Source organism: Sitophilus oryzae, unplaced genomic scaffold (genome assembly GCF_002938485.1).
Source record: "Sitophilus oryzae breed Bouriz unplaced genomic scaffold, Soryzae_2.0 scaffold_684_pilon_pilon, whole genome shotgun sequence".
NCBI lineage: Eukaryota > Metazoa > Arthropoda > Insecta > Coleoptera > Curculionidae > Sitophilus > Sitophilus oryzae.
Window position 1 is genome coordinate 868737 of NW_022147289.1, and position 23879 is coordinate 892615.

Genomic DNA, 23879 nt, shown 5'->3' on the forward strand with positions numbered 1-23879 from the left:
TGTATAAGTTTAAGACTAATAAAACTATTTAATGTGGTTTTGAAAGTTAAAGTACGACATGTGGAAATCTGTTTTCTTCGTATAATGAGAAAAGTTTTCTTAAATAAAACTTTTTGGATTTTTACGAATAGTGTTTTACATTTAAATGATTATTTTGTTGTTGATGAAAAATACAGTTTGTGATTTAACAAAACTTTACTGTTTTTGTACGTCTTATATTTTAAGAAAAGGATACGACATATATAATATAGACAATATTTTTTTCTGTTAAAGTTATTTAGGTCTCAAACCTTTCGGTTGTTAAGCTGAACTGAAATGAGAATTTACCTCGTGAATATACACCAGGAATATTTGCGAACCATTAAAAATTTAGGAACATATTAAATACAAAATATTTTCTATTTCTAATTCTGAATTTAAAAGAAAAATAATATACAATGGATTGGGTTAAAAAAATTGAGACAGCACATTTTAAATATTGCAATGTAAGCCACGCCATAAAGTATACTCTGTATAAGATGATGTAAATTTACCTTTACGGATTTATTTTGTTATCCTTGTTGCTTAGGAAAATGTAACTATAAGTATTAATAAAGTTAACTTCATTCCAGGTGCTGACCGCTTTTAGTATATACAGGGTGGCCCATCGAAAACGTTCCGCAAGGCATAACGGCCAGGGTATTTTTTTTTTTCAAAAAATCCAAAAGCACGTCAATTTTGTTTGTGAGGGGGACAACTTTTGCCCCACAAATGATTGCAAAATCTTCAACCCTCTAAGCGGGGGTGTCATCCCCTAACTTTTTTCAAATGGGAAGGGGGGTCAAGTGGCGCCGCAATGAAATGGGCTTTCTATTGTCTATATTCCCCCCTTCGTTTTTAAAAATCGGTCGAGTCATTTTGAAAATATGAAATTTGAACAGTACTTTTTTCAAAAAAACGCATAAATTGAATTAATTATAAAAAAACTTACCTTATTAATGAAGAGAATGCTGAAAGTGTTACCCGTCAACCTCCATACAGTAATACGAATTATTTTCAAACCGTTCTCGAATATTCTGAAGAACTTGCGGGGTCACTTCGCGACAAACATCAATAATTCGTCTTCGCAGGTCCTCTAATAAAGCGGGTGAAGTGCTATACAATTTACTTTTTATGTGTCCCCATAGAAAAAAGTCTAAAGGAGTCAAGTCGGATGACCGGAGAGACCACTCAATTGCACCCCTTCGTCCTATCCACCGACCGGGAAAGTCATTGCGGTACCACTTGACCCTTCCTTCCCATTTGAAAAAAAAATGGGGGATGACACCCCCGCTCAGAGGGTTGAATATTTTGCAGTCATTTTTGGGGCAAAAGTTGTCCCCCTCACAAACAAAATTGACGTGTTTTTGAATTTTCTGAAAAAAAAATTACCCGTAATTGGCCGTTATGCCTTGCGGAACGTTTTCGATGGGCCACCCTGTATTATTTTTAACCAAAATTTTAGTATACCGTGCTGGCAACTTACTGGTTTTTACTTTTGGGTCGTTATTTACATGTGTGGAAGTAAATCGCACAGGGATCTTATTAAGTCGGAGTGAGAGAAATGTATGCTGTTGCGGCGTTGCCACATTTCTCCGATACGCCTTTCCCTATCAAGTAAAGTAAAATCACGATTCCACACCGCTTATTTTTATAAGACTCTTTTTCTAAAAGATAACTAGATAAAATCATTAGATATGTTTCTGAGCATCTGAAATATAATTACAAGGATATCGTTAGGGTGTCCATTTTTTTATAACGAGAAAACATCAGTAATCGCGAGAATTTAAATACTCGGCTTTTTAACACAACACTCGGTAACTGAAGAACCACTTTAGATAGTGATTTTTTTATTTTTTATTTTGAATTTCGGATCTTTTACAAGATGTTTAAATAAGAAAAATTCGATAGGCTTGTTTTTGTTTCATTCAATAATTAAAAAACCCATCTAATTACTTTTAGTGCATAGCAGTTTTGAGCAATCGTGTAACTTTTTTATTTATAAAGATTTTCACATACTGTTTACGAAGAAAATATAGTAGAAATATTAAGGAAGTTTTTGAAAAAAAACTACAATCAATTGTTTCCAATGGATTTCGAGATATTGATTTTTGAGTTCAGATTTCTAATAGCGCGACCACTGTCGAACACCAACTCAATTCCACTTATTTTTACCAAAAGTGCAAGTGTTTCTAACTAGTTATATAATAATATCGCCATATTGTTTTTTCTCATGCTGACATAAATGTGAGAAAATTTTATCCAGTTTGTATGTTAATGGAAATTCTTGCTTTGCTTTATCATCACTATTACAGATGATTAATTGGACGCGAACGAAGTCGCGGGTACACGCTAGTTTTGTCATATACTAACATTCCAGTGAGCCACTTTTGAAAAACACCCGGTATATCAACATTTACTTCATTACTGTCAACCTTTAAATCGTGTAAATATTAAATCCCTTTCGACATCGTACACTTTGTTAATTTTATTTAAATTTCTTTGCCAGGTCGCCGAGCCGAGCCGTTCGTTAGCCGCTTTAGCCAAAACCGCTCTGCGACTGCAGTAATTATAAATTTACTTTTAGTAGGGAAAGCTCGCGTATATCGTGCAGATTTGCATGTAAAAACTATATTTTGTGCCCCGGTGCGATATATTAAATTATTAATTATGTAAGGGCTTAAATGTTGTTTGGTAAAGCCGCACGCGATATATCAATATTTCTTTTGGTTTATTTATTAGGTCGTGGTATGGTGTATGTAATACTACGTTTAATATTGTTTACATACAAGTAATATATTATTTGTATAGTATACTGGATGACAACGAAATATGCAGCAGAATACGTCATTTGTAATAAATGTTTTTTGTTATATCAACCAAACCAATCTCCAAGTTTCTAGGATTCAATATACAGGGTAGTTCGAATCGTATTCAGGAAACTTTGACAGCATATTCTACAGATAAAAATAAGTAAATAAGTTCATACAGGCTTGGTGTATTCTCCGCCGTTGCTGCCACCATCGGAGAATATCGTAAAAAACTAGCATATACAAATACACGGGTTTAAATAGCGAATATACGAAATAACTATTTATGTAACAAGTTGCGAAATGAATGTGTTTTAAGCACGGGACGCAAAATTGTCAAGTGCGTCAAGTGCTACAATGCGTCAAATGCTTAAAACACTCTTCGCAACGAATTTCATACAAGATTTTTTGTGAAAGCAGATAATTTGAGATTTTCATGCTATTATTATTATTTATTTTTAAACATTTTTTAAAATGTTCTGGTAATCGGTTTCTAAGACATTGTTTATGAGAAGTGTCTAGCCCTAGCAGCCAACTATTAAGCTTGACCAATCAGGTTGGTTAGCGTGGTTATTTGGAGGGTGTCAATTCATTTGTGTTTGTCAAAAACTCTAACGTGATTGGTCGGGCTTAATAGTTGCCTGCTAGGGCTAGACACAAGTTTGTTTATGCATTGTTTAATGACAAAGTTCTGTCAGGTTCAGACGTCGCCGTATTTCCTACAAAGTTTTGTGAAAAAATGAGTGATAATGACGAGTCTTTGGATATTCAACAAGCTGCTGAAACTGCGCTATCCACGTGCCCGAGAAGTCGAAAAACTTATCGACACAACCTGCAACAACTTTGAAACCTGTGTCAAGAGGACACCCCTTGCATTGGAGTATTTGGAGCATGTAGGAGGGAAGAAATCACGTTTTTGGCCGTAGATGCCATTAAAGATTGTCAGTCATTTATTAGTGTGAAGATTCCGAATATAAAAACTCATTTTCCAAGAGTATTTACGATTACTGAGGGTACTTACATGTATTTCATAAGTACGCAAAACTTCGACCACTCAATGTGACACATCAGCGATTTTTCTTGGCGTATCGAAAAAATCAATGGTGTACGCTGCCAGTTGAAATCAATACAATTAGGTATGCCAAAAAAGATATCGGAATTTTTTGGACTCTCCAACGCCACTGAATACACTGGCCATTTTTATTGCAGCTCTGCAACAATGCTGACAGATTCAGGAGCGGACATAACAGTTTTAAAGCGACATGGAGGTTGGCGATCAAGCTCGATTGCTGAAGGTTACATTGAAAATTCAACTGAACAGAAAACCTAAATAGCAAAAAGAATCATGGGACAAAAAGATACGCCAAATAATAAATTAAAAGCAGTTCACGTAGAAGCAGGAGCTACCAGCAATGCCACTACAAAAAAATTACTGATTCCGACTCCTACAACTTGCATTTCTCTTAGACACAAAAAGTTGGATGCCTCTTGTATTCACTTTAATAATTTAAATAATTGTACCTTTAATATTTATAATAAATACATATTTTCATTGTTTCTAACGTTTTATTTTTTACTTTTAGGCACTAGTGCCTAAACAAGTGTCACTTTTAGATACTAGTGCCTAAAAGAATGTCATTTCGAATCTCAAATAAATATCAAAAAAAATGTTGTAAAAGTGTTAGGAAGTATAAATTGGTGATTTACGGTGATTCACCCCCCCCCCTTTACTCGTTCTACATTCTTCAATACATCAATATAATGTTATCTTTTATGTTTTTCTTTTTCAGGTGGAATGCTCGTGGTTTCATTTTCTGTCGCCGGACTAGTAACCTTAGCAGCCATGACACAGCCATCTTTAGCGCCAGAGGCCAAACATACGTTGCTGCAATACGTCACTGGCAAATATCTTCATCCATCAAATTGTAAAGTGAGTACATATTGTTACACTATTTTTTTATACAATATTTTTTTATTTATAATTTTATAGTTACTTTTTTATCAGATGAAAGTTAAAGTTTACCTATCGATGTGCTATTCTCACATCTAAATGTTCAGCTGAACAGTTATGTTTGTCATTTTGAAAAGTGGAATCATTTTTTGATGTATGTTGAAAGGATTCTAGACTGTACACATGATAGACTATACACGCACACGTGAACTAACTAAAACTATTTGTATCTGTACTGGGTTATAATAGATTATAGTTACTGGTTAGCGTTAGTGTTGAATTTATAATATTCTTTATTAATAAAATATAAACTTACACAGTTATATTTTTCATTAAATGTAATTAGAATACTGAACAATTTGGAAAAAGTAACAAAAAATTGGCGCCGGGAGGCACGTATAGCCGCCATACTAAAATCTGTTAATATCTCGAAAACTGCGACTTTGACTGATTTTGATGTTATTACAAATTTTGTTGCAAATATTATTCCTAATCTTAATTTCAAACCGCGTTTCGCTAGCTACTGTAATTTTGGAGTTACGATTTTTAAACCCTTCCCATACCCCCTTACCAACCCCCCACCCTCACCAAAAACTAATGGCCAGATTCTCGGGTGCCACAGTATTTTTGTGCCAAATTTGGTTAAAATCGGTTCAGCGGTTTTTGAGTTATCGTGTTACAGACGGACAGACAGACAGACAGACAGACAGACAGACACCATGAAAATATTTTGTATTTAGGTCATTTATGACCCAAGTAACTCATTTTGAGTGAAATTAAAAAAACTTTTTTTTTGCCGATTCTAATAGCCTACCATACCTATTGGTATGGTCGGCTAAAAAACAATTAATTTGTTATAAAAATAATTAAAAAAGATACTTTGGGAAATGATATATTTAACATTGTGGTCGGTGGTGCCCGGTGGCGTAGAGGTACAGGCTCTCGTCTACCAATCTCAAGGTAGTGGGTTCGATTCCCACAGCCGGCACTTCATCAGCAGACTATTTTTATTAAAATAAAAATAGTTTGGGTACCTAGGTCGACTCAGCTTTAAATGAGTACTTGGAATTCACAATCCTGAGGTAATAATAGGCGGTTGAAGCGTAGTGCTAGCCACATTACCTTTCTTGTATACCGAACGGCTCTAGTATGACCAGCTGTACCCAGCTACTCCCAAGGCGTTAAACGCTTTATACGGATATTATTATTATTATTATAAATATTGAATTTTGTTCTATTGCAGATAAATTTTCAATGGAACATGCCTCATCCCGTTGGCCAGACAGTCTGTTTTTCTGTAAATTTTTATCAACGCAATGGACAGCCTTATCCAATCTGTGATACTGACAATTTTGTTGTAGATATTTCGGGGGGCACAAGAAAGGTAAATGTGAAAAAAACTATTTTTGCTATTTTGACTTTAAGAATTCGTCATTATGTTTTATGAATAACACAGCTTTTAAAATTGCCATTTTTTTTATTTAAATATCTGATCGTTAACAATATATGTTGTATTCAAGAATATAAACTATAACAAGGCAATCCTAAAAAAACTACCATAAATTATTTTTTGTAAGAAGAGTATGGCACTACGTTATAATATGATTATTGTATTCTCTTAAATTTATAATATAATGTTGAAACCACAGCCTATTAAGCACCAGCTGGTACCATTTTTCTTAATGTTTGAGCATCCGCGTTTCAACTGCTGCGTCTATTCTCATACACATGCCAGCAACCAGAGCACCAATTTTGATGTTTTTTTTTAAACAAAAACCAATGCAGTTCAGAATCCTACTATATACAGGGTGGCCCATCGAAAACGTTCCGCAAGGCATAACGGCCAGGGTATTTTTTTTTCAGAAAATTTAAAAGCACGTTTGTTTGTGAGGGGGACAACTTTTGCCCCAAAAATGATTGCAAAATTTTCTACCCTCTAAACGGGGTGTCATCCCCAAATTTTTTTCAAATGAAAAGGGGGGTCATGTGGTACCGCAATAGAAAGGGCTTTCTATTCTCTATATTTCCCCGCCTCGTTTTTGAAAATCGGTCGAGTCATTGTGAAAATATGAAGGATTGAAATTTGAAAAGTTTATTTAAACATTTAGCAGAGTAAATGATAAGGGTAAATTCCTTCGACCAATTTGCTGTTTTTTCTTATTATTTCTAGATGTTTACGCATTTTTTCACTTGCCACAAGGTTGAACGATCCGGTGCGGTAGTTGCTAGATAGCTGTTCTGTGACTTATGCGTTGAAGTTCTTTTCAATATCGTTAAACTTTTTAACAATTATTATGGTGTACTCACTTGCAGAAAAAGTGGAAATAATCAAACTTTATTTTAAAAATAATGAATGTGGCAATCGGGTTGCGCAGATATTCAATGAACGCCATCCTGACAAACACCTTTATGGCAAAATTGTTCGCGTGTTAGTAGCAAAATTTCGCCAAACTGGTTCCCTTATGAATAAAAAGAGGCAGAGGGAAAATCATGTAGTAAATGAACCTATGGAGATATTCGTATTGGGCCAAATTGCCATAGATAGTACGCTGAGTACAAGAAAATTAGCCAATGAGACCGGCGTGAATCGTACAAATGTCCAAAGGATATTAAAAAACACAAGTTCCACCCGTATAAAATTCAGTTGGTACAAGAGCTCAACGAAAACAATTTTGATCGTCGCTTGCAATTTTGTGAAACTATGAGTGAACGAGTGGCGAACGATAATAATTTCCTATTTAATGTGTGTTTTTCGGATGAGTGTACTTTCTTTTTGAACGATGTAGTTAATCGACACAACTGTCGGTACTGGGCTGAGGACAACCCCAGGGTTTTTCACGAGGTGCACACACAAAACCCTCAGAAATTGAACGTGTAGGCTGGTATTTTTGTAAATTCTATTGTGGGTCAGTTTAACGATATTGAGAAGAACTTCAACGCACAAGTCACAGCTATCTAGCAACTACGGCACCTGATCATTCAACCTTGTGGCAAGTGAAAAAATGCATAAAGATATAGAAATAATAAGAAAAAAACTCAAATTGGTCGAAGGAATTTATCCTTATTATTTACTCTGATAAATGTTTAAATAAACTTTTCAAATTTCAATCCTTTCGACCGATTTTCAAAAACGAGGCGGGGAAATATAGAGAATAGAAAGCTGTTTTCATTGCGGCGCCACTTGACCCCCCTTCCCATTTGAAAAAAATTGGGGGATGACAACCCCGCTCAGAGGGTTGAAGATTTTGCAATCATTTTTGGGGCAAAAGTTGTCCCCCTCGCAAACAAAATTGACGTGTTTTTGAATTTTTTGAAAAATAGAATACCCTAGCCGTTATGCCTTGCGGAACGTTTTCGATGGGCCACCCTGTATATGTAGGTACGCAGATTTCCGTGATAGTTATTGGAAGTCGGCAGAGTGATTATGTATAGGCTGTGGCTGAAACTAAAACTAAAACTATCCTGGTGTCCAATACCTATAAAATAATTATAGTTATCGCAACAAGCTCATTTATATTACATAATATAAGATAGGGTGATTAGAAAGTAGAAAACTATTTATACTTGTTTAATAACTATTTGACTTGTTTCTAGTTGAATGTTATTACCGAATTAGGATCTCCAACTGACCCAAATAGTGCTAATGTAGCTAAAGTCAAGTTTACCGTCCGTCATGCCGGCCAATACAAGTAAGAACTATGTAAACTATAAATATTTAATTAAAAGTTAATTTAAAACTTCCAATTTAATACTATCTAAAGACTTACTTAGTAATAAAAATGCTTTTTAAAAATAGTATATTCTTTTATTAGGAGTAAAAAATTATACTTTTTGTGGCGAAGATGTACGTTTGGAGCCTACGTTACTTTTACTCCAAATAGAACGTTTTTTTTTCAAACGTTCACAAATAATTTTTTAAACAATTTCAAACGTCGCAAATAATATAAAAAGTAATACCTTATAATTATATACCGTGCTGGCAACTGATACTATTGGGTCGGTATTTACGTGTGTGAAAGCAAATCGCATAGGGATATTATTAAGTCGGAGTGAGAGAAATGCGACGGTGTGCTGTTGCGTTGTTGCCGGTACGCTTTTCCCTATCAAGTAACAAAAGCGCTTATTTTTAAGATTTTTTTCAAAAAGGTAACTAGATAAAATCATTAGATATCTGAGTATCTGAAATGGAATTATAAGGATATTGTTAGGGTGTCCATTTTTTTATAACGAGAAAACGTCAGTAATCGCGATAATTTAAAAACTGAACTTTTTAACACATAACACGCCATAACTTAAGAACCAATTTAGAAATTGAAGCTTTTTTTATTTTGAAGATTGGATCATTTACAATATGTTTACATAAGAAAAATTCGACAAGGTTGTTTTTTTCATTCCAAAATTTTAAACAGCCATTTCCTTTTAGTGCGTAGCAGTTTTCAGCAATCGTGTAACTTCGAAAAAAAATGTGTAAATTCGCGAAGAAATTTTTTGAAAAACTACAATCAATTTTTTCTAATAGATTTCGAGATATCGATTTTTGAATTCAGAGTTCTAATACCGCGACCACTGTCGAACACTAACTCAATTCCACTTATTTTTACAAAAAATGCAAGTGTTTCTAACTTGCCCTTAAAAATTTTCAAGCTATAGGGAAAATTACAACGACTCTTTAAAAAATAAACATATAATTATCACTAGACGTAATTAAATCGTGAAGCTGAACGCATGATGTTCACCTTTTCCTAGAACTTTAAGTACTGACAGAGGTACTGATTAGGTCAACCGGTCGACTGCGACAAATCTTCTATATCCCTTTCCACGTCTCTTAGCAATGTGCTTAGTTTCTCGGTTTATTTCATACGTTTGGCAACGTGTTTACTGTTCTCTCTTTGTTCAGTACATAATAATCGCATTGTACTCTTCTTACATACGGAAATCTCGACCCAAGACTAACCTTTGCCAGCCCTTAGTATCTAGCAACAATGGGTACACTAGTTGAATTTGACATTTAATGTTAGTTTAATAATATATTTTTTTGTACTTTTGTGCTTAGACGTACAAGTGACTTCTATACCTAGGCATTCTTGATATATTCTTTGCTATGCATTAAAATTACCTTTTTATATGGTCAATCACGTCGCAAAAATTAATACTTTTGTAACGTTTGAAAAAAACAATATTTAATAGCATTTATACATCAATTCACATAAATTTAATACTATCTTTCTTGCGGAAGAATAAATCTATAGTGGTTATTAAATGTAAATGAAATCCGTATGCGATATTTTATAGAGATTTCATTAACAGTATAAACTGTGTTTGGATTGACGCCAAAACCAATACGTTTCAGTTATCATTTCCAACGAACTTTAGATATTTCAACTGAAATATGTGTGAGCTTTGCCAACGAAACGGTTTGGTCAACTTCTAGTAAAGATATTTGCATAGAAAACCACTAGATTTAATAAGTAACGTAAATAAGCACTCTATTTAGGAATTACAGTATATTTATTTATTTAAAATAAATAATTTAATTACAGGGTGACCTAGCGTTTTGAAAAAACTGTAATATCATGTTTTTCGTTTGAGATTTTCGCTCCAATGTTTTTTTTGTAAAATAACAATATAGTAATGCCGGGTGCGTCTCAAAAGTGGCTCACCCCTATAACTTTTTTATTTTTTTAGACACAACAACTCGATTTGGTATGTTTGTATATGACATAAATTGGGATTGATTGACGTATTCAATTGTTATCGGTCACTTCCGGTTTCACCGGAAATGACTATAACTTTTAATTTTTAAATGGCACCCTCGGTATTTTTTTACTTTATTCGATAGAAAATGACACTCTGAATCGAATGACATATCATATGCCACCTTTTGACATAGTCACTCAAAAATAAATCCTATTTTAAATTTCAATCTAGGGTGCCGTGGCTCTATTAAAAATTCTAATTTTTAATCAAGGAGCCTTGGAAAAATAGATTTGATCGTCTAATGTTTTTAGTGTCTTGTCCTGGCCGGTTAAAAATGCCCAAATCGTATTTTTATTCATACCTCAATTTTTTCAAATGGAACGAGGATGGCGCATATTTGGAAAAAGCATTTTTTTACGAATAATTTGGTACCACACGCTTGTTACAATTTTAAATAAACCATATGCCAAAATGTCAAAAGTTAACATATGATATGTCATTCGCTTCAGAGTGTCATTTTCTATCGAATAAAGTAAAAAAATACCGAGGGTGCCATTTAAAAATCAAAAGTTGTAGTCATTTCCGGTGAAACCGGAAGTGACCGAAAACAATTGAATACGTCAATCAATCCAAATTTATGTCATATACTAACATACCAAATATCGTTTTTTTTATCTGAAAAAATAAAGAAGTTATAGGGGTGAGCCATTTTTGAGACGCAACCAGTCACAACCAGTCAATTTATTTAGTTAATGCTACCGAGTGGATGATGACAGTTATCGGAAACTAAACAAACAATATGATGTTAATCAACGTTAATAATAACCATCTCTAACCAAGAAACGCCTTTTGATTTTTAGGACAATATTTTTATTGATTTTTTTTATTCAACAATATTTTCGTGTTTTTCTTAATTTTCTCTAAAACGGTATGGAAATTTGGAAAAGTATAAACGGGATTAAGCATTTTCGAACAAGCAAATTTTTTTATAAAGAATCTATTTTTCTCAAAATGTTAATACTAAACAAGTTTTTCCTCTTGTAAAAACAATCCGTGGACACTGTATGTTGACTTTTACTTTTCTAGAATATCCGTTATGGTTAGCAGTCAACACGTAGCTGGTAGTCCTTTTTCTACCATTTTTGTAGCGGGACCCGCATTCGCACAAAGGACAGTGGTGATACGCCACTGCAGCACTGTAGTTTGTACAGCCAGTGTCGCACATTTGCTCTATATCGAACCCAGGGACGAGTATGGCAATATTTGTAAATACGATCTCGACAGCAAACCTACTGAGGTATGTGTAACTATTAACACTTAAAAAATATAGTTTTTATATTTACTTTTTTACAGGGTTATAGTGTTCATATAATACCGTTGGGTTTAAGTTCGCGTGAAAATATACTAGAAATAGATGAAGAAAGGCATACGACGACTATGGACTACGATTGGGCTAGCCACAGAGTCAGTGTGCAGTTAAAATTTATAAAAGAAGGATGTTACCACGCTACGATAAAATACAAGGGTACAGAATTGCACAATGGAGATTTTGATATTATTGTTTTAAATAGTAAGTATTCAATAAGTTATAGAATCTGTTCAGTTTCTCAGAGTGGTGTCTCATGATCAAACTTAAATGTAATTGACAAAAACCAATGTCAAACTACTATAAAAATGCTTTATTTGTGACCGGTGGCGGTTATTCAGCCATCATCAGACCATTATCAGACCACTGTTCATAGCAGAGACACTCGAAATATTAACCAGTTATATCTACCTCAATATAAGACCTCTTTATATCGACGATCATTTACGTATTCTGCGGTCTCGTTATATAATTCCCTGCCAAGTGCTTTAATAGCTAAGTCCCTCGGTTCATTTAGATCGGGGTTCAGAGATTTATTATTCCATAATGTGAGTTGAGTATACTTCTTGAAGCCAGCCAACTATGCCTCTCCTTGGCTCTCTCTTCATCAACACCAATACATGCCTGTTGCCTTATGTTATTGCATAATGTACTTATAGGTATTAATTGTTCTCTATGTGTGCTCTATGTGTTACACTAAAAAGTTTTGTTAATGCTTTATATTTTTTTTATTTTTTGTATTTTTCATTATTTTTTTTTGTTATTATATTTATACATTTGATATATTAATTTAAGATAAGGTAGTGGATATTGATATTATTTGTTAGGTTATACTGTAATGGTACTCGGTTAACTAAGCAGTTATTTACTGAAATTCGCCGAGGATTATTAAAATAAAGACATATTATTATTATTATTATTATTATCAATAAACGCTGTTCGTTTGACTAATGTTATTTATACAGGGTGAGTTTTCCACGATGTTCTCTATGGGTATCTCAGAAACTACTGGAGATAGAGAGTCAAAAGAGGGTTAAGTGGGGAAAGAATTGCAGTTTTGTGGGGTCATAAATATGCGCCTTTCGGATTTTTGAAAAAGTCCATGGCTTACTTAGTTATTTCGTAAAAAACAAATTTCGGTTATTTTAAAAATTGTCCCTAGTTCCATTATATTCTATTTTAGACGAAAAAGTTTTCAGATAAAAGTCGTAGATAATCACATCCTTAACGAGATTATGTCCTCCGTTTTTTTTTCTAAAGCCTGCCATTTTTGACATATGACACAAACATGTTTTTTTTTAAATGGATGCCATAGTTGGCCATGACTTCATAAAAAGCGCCATTTTTTAAACGTTTCAGCGATATAAGCTATAATATGTTTTCTTCGAAAAATTACTGAGTTATTTTTCAGTCTTCATTTTTTCGATTTATTATAATTTTGTTCCAAGTGCTTTTAGCGATTGGAGTGAAATTTTAAGGTTAAAACCTACTATAGTAGCTCGAATATTTTTCTAAAAAAACATGCACACCACTGAATTTTTTTTTTCTTATTAGCAAAATTCTATAGACCATTTAATGGCAATTAAAAGTTGTCTCGATATTTTGTCGATTTCGGTCTTCTTGATGCGACAAACGCAATTTTATTAATTTGTCTTAATCCAAGTCTAATAGCAACCTTTATTTTTTTAATATCATGAACTGGCCAAAGTGTTATATAAAATAAGTACCTTGATTCCTTATAAAAAAATATGAAAAAAAGTTTTTATAACATAGGTGCGGAAAATGCATAGTGTTACAGGACGTTAAAACATTAAAAATTGGTCTTTTGTAATTACCTTAAATATCATTATTTTTTTATGAATTTTCTGTAAGTAGCACTGAACATCAGTGTCATATACAGGGTGCTACAAATTCGAGGTACGAGCATTGGTATCTCGGTAACCGTAATAGATACGAACATGGTTAAATTGGGGCAAAGTTGCGCCTTGGGATGTTCACCAAGATGCCATTAAAAAAGTTTTAAAAATTTCAAGGATTGCTGAGTTTTTTGGAAAAACGGATTTTTTTGAAAATGAATTTTATTTTTTCCTGTCGTTACTTATAAGAAAATCAAAAAACTAATTGCACATTCTCATAGCCACTTTATAAGGGCTATGTGATAGTATTTTTAGATTTTCAAATTAGCTGATAACTTGTTAGATACAGAGGCCAACTTAATTTTTTTAAATACGGACCTGCATTTTTTATTTCAGATTTTGAAAGAACTCGGTCTCATGAGTACAATGATATGCCACACTTAATATTTTTTTTGCTTCGGACATTTGAACACAATTTATTATACTAATTTCAAGTCCGGCTCTGTTTTTTTATTAATATTTAATCTATTCATCGTTACAATATTGATATGACGTGGGGTAAAACATTGAATATGGAAAATCAAATGCAATGAAATACTAAAAAATAATATACCTACAAATGAATACATTACTTCGCATCATTTGTAAAAGTGAAATCAATACATCTCAACATTTACAATAAAGAGTACAAAATGCTTTCGGAAGTATAAGAAGAAAGTTCAGACAGCTATAAATAAAATTGAACGAAAAATTAATTTGTGCAATATAGGGAGGGTGGTAACTGGTAACCGTTTCGAACATTTAGAGCGTTAGAAGCTAGTTTGTAGAAGTTGATTTATTTATAATAACTACGATGAATATTACGCATATTATTAGATCGCACACTGATATTTCAAATTCACAATAAAAAAAGTTAAAAATAATATCTTTAAATTGCTGACCTGGATATAATTTATTTGAATCTTCCAATTGGCTGGATTTTCCTTATTCAATGTTAATTAGCGCTGATCAATATTGTTGCGATGATTATAATCAGATTAAATAATTAAAAAAATCAGAGTCGGACTTGAAATAATTATTTTAAATAATAATTAAATAGTTTTTTGTTGTTAAGGTACCCAAAACATAAAAAAGTATAAAGTGTGGCATATCATTGTACTCAGGAGACCGAGTTCTTTCAAAACTGGAAATAAAAGATGCAGGTCCGTATTTAAAAAAAATAAGTTGGCCTCTGTATCTCACAAATTATCAGCTAATTTGAAAATCTAAAAATACTATCAGATAGCCCTTATAAAGTGGCTATGAGAATGTGCAATTAGTTTTTTGCTTTTCTTAAAAGTAAGGACAGGAAAAAATAAAATTAATTTTCAAAAAAATCAGTTTTTTCCAAAAAACTCAACAATTCTTAAAATTTTTAAAACTTTTTGATGGCATCTTGGTGAACATCACAAAGCGCAACTTTGCCCCAATTTAACCATGTTCGTATCTGTTACGGTTACCGAGATACCAATGCTCGTACCTCGAATTTGTAGCACCCTGTATATTAATAAAATTTTATTAAATAAATAATTTATTAATTTTATTTTAATTTTGTTAATTGTAATTAACAAAATTATTTAAGCGTTTATCTCACCAAGGAGATCGAAATGGACAAAATATTATGGTACAAATAATACAACAAAATAAAAAATTATCAGATCTACACGATTTTGCTCACAAGAGAAAAAGGTAGTTTTAGAATAAATATTTCTGTGTTAACCAATATGTACGTCCCTGGTGAATATGTCTACACTTTTTTAGCATTAAAAAATATCGCACTTACTAGTAATTGTCTGCAGTACAACAAAAAAAAATTGAAAAAAAAATAAGAATTTAACCTCCAGTAGATACAAAACAAAGCAGAATCGGATCTATATAAAGATAGCACATATGTTTTTTGAAACACTCTATATACAAATCAAGTCCAAAAAGTTCCTTTTACTGAAACAAGGCGTTAACAACAATCCCCATAGAGATCTCATTTTTTTTCCAGGTATTGATTCAACTTTAGTACAAAAGAATGTAGCGACCAAGAACCATAACATCTGTTACGACGCCAAGCTGATCGGCATCAAAGGCGAAAGAGTGACGAAACCAAAGAAGGTTATGTGTTATGTCTCCCCCAAACAGCTCATCGTTAAGGAATTGATATTAAAATTTATACCTAAGCGGTTATTCACGTTTAGATTATGTCCTTCTACAAAGGTAAGCATGTTTAGAATTCAAAAATTTAGCATTATACAAGTATCTTTGATTTGAATAATTATCCCGTCATCTGTAAGTAAGCCTGTCGTTCATTATGGTCTATTTTTCCTGTTTGGTTACGTTTCTGTAGCCAACATATTTATGATTGTTGAAAACTATTTTTATGGCTTTATATAGACTTTAAATAATTTGATTGTATTGTATCTTTGGATGGTAAAAAATCATTCAGCATTCTCGTTGCCTTTATTTAATTTAACTTATACGATGTTTCTTATCACTGGCCGTTGTCAAGTGTGAACTAATCTAACTATTAAAACTACTGAGCTTAATACCATATTGGTCACTCTTTAGGAAGGAGTATAATGTTATCCATGTATTCGAGCATGGTGGGCGAAAAAAGGACTCTAGGGTGGGGATCTTTGACAGTTCTGTTTGACAATTAATTTGACACATTTGAATTTGATTTGAAATTTTGTGGACTTGTCAGTCTTTACTGAGCTTATTTTATGTTATTTATTATTTATTCTGCTACTGATAGTTGTATAAAAGTAGTAAATCTAGATGAAAATTGTGGCAGAACTTAAATTAACGGTGACATTATTGCGATTTATCGAAAAAGACTGTAAAATAGTTGGTTGTGTAGCGAGCGGTAGATCTCGGTGAAAAATCGAGTGAAATAATGGAACAACTTTTCGCTAGTAAGTGACTATATAATATACACATACGTGTAGTAAACCGATAATTTATGAAATTCCCTTAAAATAACTAATTATATATTTTTCTTGCATTTTTGCTTTTATTTACTACTTGTCAAAGATTAGATGTCAAATACTACTGAAGCAGGTAAGTCAAATTGACGTATCTAAACAGATACGTCAATTTGACTTACCTGCTTCATTAGCGTACCTATCGGATGTTTGTGTTAATAAATAATTATTATGACTTATCTATTTTTATTAGAATTTTATATTTTTATAACAATTTTAATAACTACCAACATTTATTCACAACGTAAAATAAAACAACAAATTATTGAGTCTACGCCACGTCTACCCTACATCATAGTTTTACACTTTTTAAATAAAATTAGAACGCACTGATACACCGGAATTTTTTTTTATGATTCAAAGTTCATTTAAAAGGTAGAATCAACAGCTATCACATTTTGGAACTTGTTTGAATTTTGTCATATTTTATGATAATAAAAAAACCGGGCAAAGATTCCTTAACCCAAACATTTTCAGATTTTTACAAACTTATTCATAGTTTCACTAATAATCGCTTAGTTGTCAATTTTTTTAACAGTTGTTCTTAGGGTCTCTTTAATAACTCAGAAAGTTTGAACTATTTGTGACTGGCTTTTCCGCTTTTTTGGGATTTCCGGAAAGTATCGTAAACAAAAAAATGCAGAATAACTTTATAAGTAACAATATACAACGAGATATACAACAAATATATTACAACTCTTTCAGAGTATATTGTTTTTGTCCATTTTCTCGGATTGAATGGCCTAGTTTCACCACTTGGTGCACCAATGAGCCAGTTTTTCAGTTCGATATAATTTTGTCCAGGGATTTTTCAGAGTAATCATTCTGAAGCAAATCCGTCTTAATATTATTTAATTCAACATTAAGTGATGCTTGGTCACTACATATGCTGTTTGCTCAGTAACATAATGATTTAACTATTCCTTCCTTAGTTGCTTCAGAATGGTTTGGCTGAAAACGTATTACCAGCGTTTTACTAGGAAAACAGAACTTGCTAAATACGATCTTGTTTTGCGTGTTTCAGTTTATATTTCAGTCGGAAACACTGAAACTAAACGACAGTGGAGACTCCTTCATTATCGACGACGGTTGTCAGCCTAAAGTCGAGCTAATATCCAAAGAAAAAAACGTCATAGCCGCAACATTCGCACAATTTTTACTTAAAAATATGGGAGGATCGGAAACATTTAAGGTACGTTTTATAACGAAGCAATTTTGAGTTTTATTTTATGGGCTTGTTTCTTCAGGATAAGCAAGATTTCTTCTATCATGAAGTGAGAAAATACCATCAGAAACATTATCACGAAAAGTTGGCCATGAAAGTAACGAGAGAAAAATTACTGGACAGTAGTATAAAAGCTACAAAGAATTTTTCTGTGTCGGATTGGTGTAAAAATTTTGAAATTACATTTCAGGGAGAACAAGGTAAGATAATCTAGAATATATTATGTCTATAGTAAAAAATGTCTATACCTATGTGGCGGATTCATCTCTCCAAAAAAATCCTTTATGGGTATTTCGCCACTGCAATGCAAGAAAATCTACAAAATAAAATAGTTATTTTTTGTAAACACTTCTGCGTTAAACCTCAAAGGACACTGCTTGTCAGAAGTTATGTTTACAGTTATGCAAATTTGCCTAACAAAGAAGAAATGCTTAACGTTTCGGAAAGTTTATCTCTTTCCGTCGTCGGCGTCGGAAGCAAAAAAAAATACAAAGAATAAAGAAAAAAACTATTTAAAATATTTAAATTCAACTATTCAAAGACACTTTACTTTTTTAAAACAGATACGTCTACAAGAAACCGTTGACGTTAAACAATAACGATAAAACTACTTAAAGAACTATTTACAGCAAAATAAAAACACTAAATCACCACAATACACCAAAACACTTTTACTTTTACACTGGACGCGCGTTTCGCTAACCATGTTAGCATCATCAGCAGATGATTATAAACTGTTTATAATCATCTGCTGATGATGCTAACATGGTTAGCGAAACGCGCGTCCAGTGTAAAAGTAAAAGTGTTTTGGTGTATTGTGGTGATTTAGTGTTTTTATTTTGCTGTGTAACACCAAAGGTTCCAACCCTCAACTGTAATAACTATTTACAACTTATTTACTATTTATCTAACTATTTACCTAAAAGGAATTTATTTTGAGTTTAGCGCGGCAATTGTACGGGTCGACCGATCTGTTTGTTTTTGTCCTCCTCAGGCCCCAGGCGTCGGTTTATGTATGAGAGAAACAGACAGTCTAAATTTTACCAGTATTTCCTATTTGCGTCTAGCCGCCGTTCTCTGTCTGTCCATATTATTCTAATCGTTCTCGAATGGGGGCGGGGCATATTAGTCAAGTTAGGCTGAGTTTACACGGGTCCGCAACAATAGGTATTTTTGTGAGGGATTAATTTACTACAGTTCATACCAAATAAACTTTTAGTCACGTGATTAAGTTTGACTGGCACAGCGTTGCCCACTTTTATATATTTTCTTTTATTCAAAACATTTTAGGAAACAAAAATAAATTAATTATAAATATATGCAACAGTTATTATTTGCATCAACAAAGCTCACCTTCTTAAACTCACGCACTTAAGGGACATATAGGGCCATTACTACCGCTTTCCCTTTCAAAATATTCTAATAAAGTTGCGATGAGTTTTTTTACGGCTATTAAGCTATCTTGTACATTTCAAACTAAAAGAGGTTCTAAAAAACACAATGTTCGACTGCAAGGTCTGCTATAGTCTGTCCAACGACAAGTTCCCTGACAGTGATAGATGTGTCTGTCATTTAAATTTCAAAGTAGTTTATTTTATTGTACAAAGAAATAAGTTGGTACAATTGGAACGCATAGCAGGAAATTAATATATTTAAAATTTGAGAGACAAGTGATTACTTCAAAATATTGTGAAAAAAACTGTATAAAACTGAAAAAATGTAATCGAGTTATTTTATTAAAAAAACGGTATGGTGTTAATACAAAACAAACAAGAACAAAACACCACATACTAAAAAAAAATTAAAAAAAACTATTTCTTACTTTTAAGCTTCAAGAAACTTTCCTTATATTATATTTATCAATATGTACAAATACAAATTTGTAATATTCCACAGGGATAAATAAAACAACATAAATAAATCAAACTATTTTATTAATAATAGCACTTACCGAATGTCATACCTTAAAGGTGGGTTAATTAACTTTAATCTTAAATTTTTTTAAACCAGTACCTTTTGACATTTTTCCTCAGTACTAAAATCCATTATTTACCTATCGTGTGATGACGTTATTTTACAGCTACTTCAATTTTTAGTAAGTACAATTCTTGTACCATATACGAGATGCACTTATGACGATATGGTATACAAACTTTATTGATGGTAATTTTATTGAGATGTATAGGACTTTCTGCCTGGGCACCGAGTTTACTATAAACTGTGCTCTGGGTCTACAGTTAATTTTCCCTCGATTTTTCTTCCACTTGACCACAGCTTACAGAATAATATAGCTTGGACACTCGCCAATTTTTCCCACGCTCCAATTTAAAACGCCCCACTCCGACGATGCTTAACTGAATTAAGCGAGCGACAGTCAGCCTCATTCGGTCGATGCATAACCTCCACCGGTGACGAGTAGGGCCGTATTACGGAAGATTTTAATTCGATTTTTTCTTATATTTAACCATAGGTATTTGTGCTTTTATTTCAATTTTATTTTTATTGTTGGAATGGGAAAAGGTTTTCCGGGATGTGCGGCTGCTGGTTACACAAATAATTATGGAAATAATTCAAAATATAGTCTGTTTAATTTTCAATTCAATTCAAAATTAATGTTCAATTCAAAAGTATTCACACTTTAGAGCTTTTCAAAACGATAAAGACAACTTATTTGGAGGCTTGCTAATGCCAAGTGACCATTTTTTTATTTAGTGTCCTCATTGAAGGCTATTTTTATATGCTTTGTATGTAACTATCTATGTATGTATGTATGTTTTTGCGGGGCAAATCTTGTAAGCTAAATTAGAACCACTTCCTTTTATTGTAGGAGATTGAAATTTGACATGTAGGTTCAGACCCGATGACAATACATTTTTTGCACGGCATGACCCGAATTTTTGACAGCTGTCGAAATGGCGGCATTTTTGAGGTTTTTGATTTTTTAAAATTCTATTTATGAATGGATCGGGCTAAAATTATATATATAGGTATATTGTGGGTATATGCATATGAAAAAAATATATGGGCGGCCATCTTGAAAAAATGACAGTTTAATGACATGTCAAAATTTCAAAGTCAACCGATTTTCATAAAAATTGATATATAGGATGGCCATGGGCTAAAATGAAAGAAAAAAATTTTGAGCTGTCAAAAAAATGTCAAAGTTGTCCGATTTAGATAAAAATCGATGATGGCCATGGGTTAAAATGAAAGAAAAAAATTTTGAGCTGTCAAACTTGACAACTGTCAAAAAAATTTCAAATTTGTCCGATTTTGATAAAAATTGGATGCCCCAACCCCATAGTCGATTTTCATTTTATTTGTCTCACATTTGAACTGTCAAATTTGACAGCTGTCGTTTTTTTAAGTTCTCCTTTTTTAATGAAAATCGATATACATATTATTAGGATGCCCATAGAAAGTTATTTAAGAAAAAAATTTAGTTTAAATGTGTGGCACTGAGAAACCAACATAACTAAAAAGTAGAAAATAAATTTTACAAAAAAAAAATAAAACAAGCTTTTATTTAAATTTAAATACACTAAAAAGAATAAAATAAACTTTTTCTTTAAAACTTTTATTATGAACAACGCCATTACACAATTTTAATATTATATAAAAGCTTGTCGCGAGATTTCTCTACATCGATAAACAAGTAAATTAACTAAAACCTGTGTCTACCCTGTCTCATTTTCAAAGTTTGTGTTATGATAGACCACTAGACCAGGAATTACAAGATAAAGTTGTCGTACCAGATTTTTATGAGTGCAACTGTACACTCAAATCTCGCGGCAAGCTTTTATATATTAATATTAAAATTGTGTAACGACGTTATAAGTTCATAATAAAAGTTTTAAAGAAAAAGTTTATTTTATTCTTTTTAGTGTATTTAAATAAGAACTTGTCTTTAAAAAAGTTTTTTTTTAAAAATTTATCAGAACAATTTTGAAGGACTTGCCTTAAATGAAAATATATTATGTAAATTCGTTAAATTATTTCAGACAATTAAATTCAACCATCCTTGTCAAAATTTTCCTATAATGTATTTTTTGTTAAAATTATACGCAAAAGTTAATTTATTAATACCTTAAAGAATATTAATAAGAACTTAAATGTAGCAAACAAAAACCGAAAGCTCCTAATTTGGAAACATTCGTAAATAACTATAAGTAATCAATGTACCTATTTCATTTTGCTGTTATTTCTAGAAATAAATTAATTAATTTGTTTTTTAAATGTTTTTCTTTGAGAATGCATATTTATTTAAAGTCAACAATTTAAAAAACGTGTATCTAAATTATGTTCTAGTACCAGTCGAATAATTTTTTACGTCACGTGTAAAAATTTTTTTAATACATCTCTGGGCTGACTCTGGGACTAAAAAGATCAAAGCGGCACGCTACACTGTCCGAGCTGTTTTTTTACTTAAGCTGTGGCTTGACTTCAAAAGACACAAAACATACGTAATAACAAGAATCAAAATGCATCATCTCCCAAAACTCAGGGTATTTGACATAAGTTGACACAAAATTATAACCTATAATTAAGCAACACTTTGACAAGCCTCAGAAATCTAAAGGCGAGTGCATACGCATCGGCATCCATTTGTCGTTCATCGTTCCGTCAAACTAATAAAATTCAAATTTGATTTGTCATTTTTGAAATAAACCAATAAAACTGGTTAAACACAACATGAAACGACGCGTGACGGATTTATATTTAGACCCATCCATAGTTAACTTAAAAATATTAGAAAAACTTTTTAGTAAAATAAATAGATTGGTATGGACGTCATCTGCTTTTCTTCTGTCATCGTCTGTCGAAATCTTACCTGAGAAAAAAAACAGAATATACTGATTTATTTTATTATTATATTGATTTTTTTTTGATGTTTATAAATAATTACAAAAATAATAATTAAAATTATTGTTCCGGTTAAAGCATCCTTATCTTAAGATGTCTTTTTTTGCAGCAAAAAATGGTGTTTGTTATTGTTGATTGTTTGAGAAAAAAGATTGTGTCCCGTTTGATTATATTCAAGTATTTTCTACTATTACAGGCATCGACTGGGGAGGACTTCGCCGAGAATGGTTTGAATTAATCTGCGCACAGCTCTTCGACGCTAGGAACGGCCTCTTTGACAGTTTTCACGAAGGCCAACAATCCTTAGTCCATCCGAACCCTAGCAGGCCTCTTCATTTGAAATTACGACATTTCGAATTTGCCGGAAAAGGTAGAATTGTGCGATATTTAAGGCAAAAATCTGTTTTATATTAATTATTCCTATTTTAGTTGTTGGCAAGTGTTTATATGAAAGCGCTTTAGGGGGTTCTTACAGACAGTTGGTTAGAGCACGATTTACAAGGTCATTTTTAGCCCAAGTGATTGGTCTGAGGGTCCATTATAAGGTACAAATTCATATTATTGTTTAGGTAACAGGGTTTACTCAATTTTGCATATAGTTCAAATAGATATTTTAGAATTTATTATTTATAGTATTGGACAAAAAGTTCAGATGAAACCCCTGCAACCTAACAAATGGGATTCTTTTATTAAAAAGTTTTTGCGAAATAAATCTATATTGATTAATGGCAATATAGTACGAGAAGCTAGGAACGTCGGAAAAACAAGTATTATAAGACGTTTGGCTCTTTGATATATCTTTAAATATGCTCTCTAGAACAGCATGCGGCCCGTCTGGCTTCCGGTAAACGTTGCGTTCCCTACTGCGCATTGAAAGAAGATCCTATATTTTTATTAGTCCTTTAAATTCTAGTATTGAATATAAATCGAACATGTTTCCATAGCGCATTGCGTAGAGTTTCCGACCACGAACCGATGATTCAGAGTTCGAATCCGGGTCAGGACAAATACTTTTTTATTATATTTTCGTTTATATTTTGATTGTAAAGTATTAAATTATTTGTTTTTTTTTTTGAATCACC

The 23879-nt window shown here is 32.4% G+C and overlaps 1 protein-coding gene across 2 annotated transcripts in view; it reads left to right on the forward strand.

Annotated features, from left to right (window-relative positions):
* The window catches only part of LOC115888135 (apoptosis-resistant E3 ubiquitin protein ligase 1), a 100869-nt gene that overhangs the window by 64931 nt on the left and 12059 nt on the right, over positions 1–23879 (forward strand). For both annotated transcript variants that reach the window (XM_030907722.1, XM_030907724.1), the window contains exons 4-13: positions 4619–4758; positions 6023–6163; positions 8374–8468; positions 11563–11773; positions 11830–12046; positions 15731–15942; positions 17734–17901; positions 17957–18134; positions 22994–23167; positions 23227–23342. In XM_030907722.1, the coding sequence (XP_030763582.1) occupies positions 4619–4758; positions 6023–6163; positions 8374–8468; positions 11563–11773; positions 11830–12046; positions 15731–15942; positions 17734–17901; positions 17957–18134; positions 22994–23167; positions 23227–23342 (1652 nt within the window). The remainder of the gene's footprint in view (positions 1–4618; positions 4759–6022; positions 6164–8373; positions 8469–11562; positions 11774–11829; positions 12047–15730; positions 15943–17733; positions 17902–17956; positions 18135–22993; positions 23168–23226; positions 23343–23879) is intronic.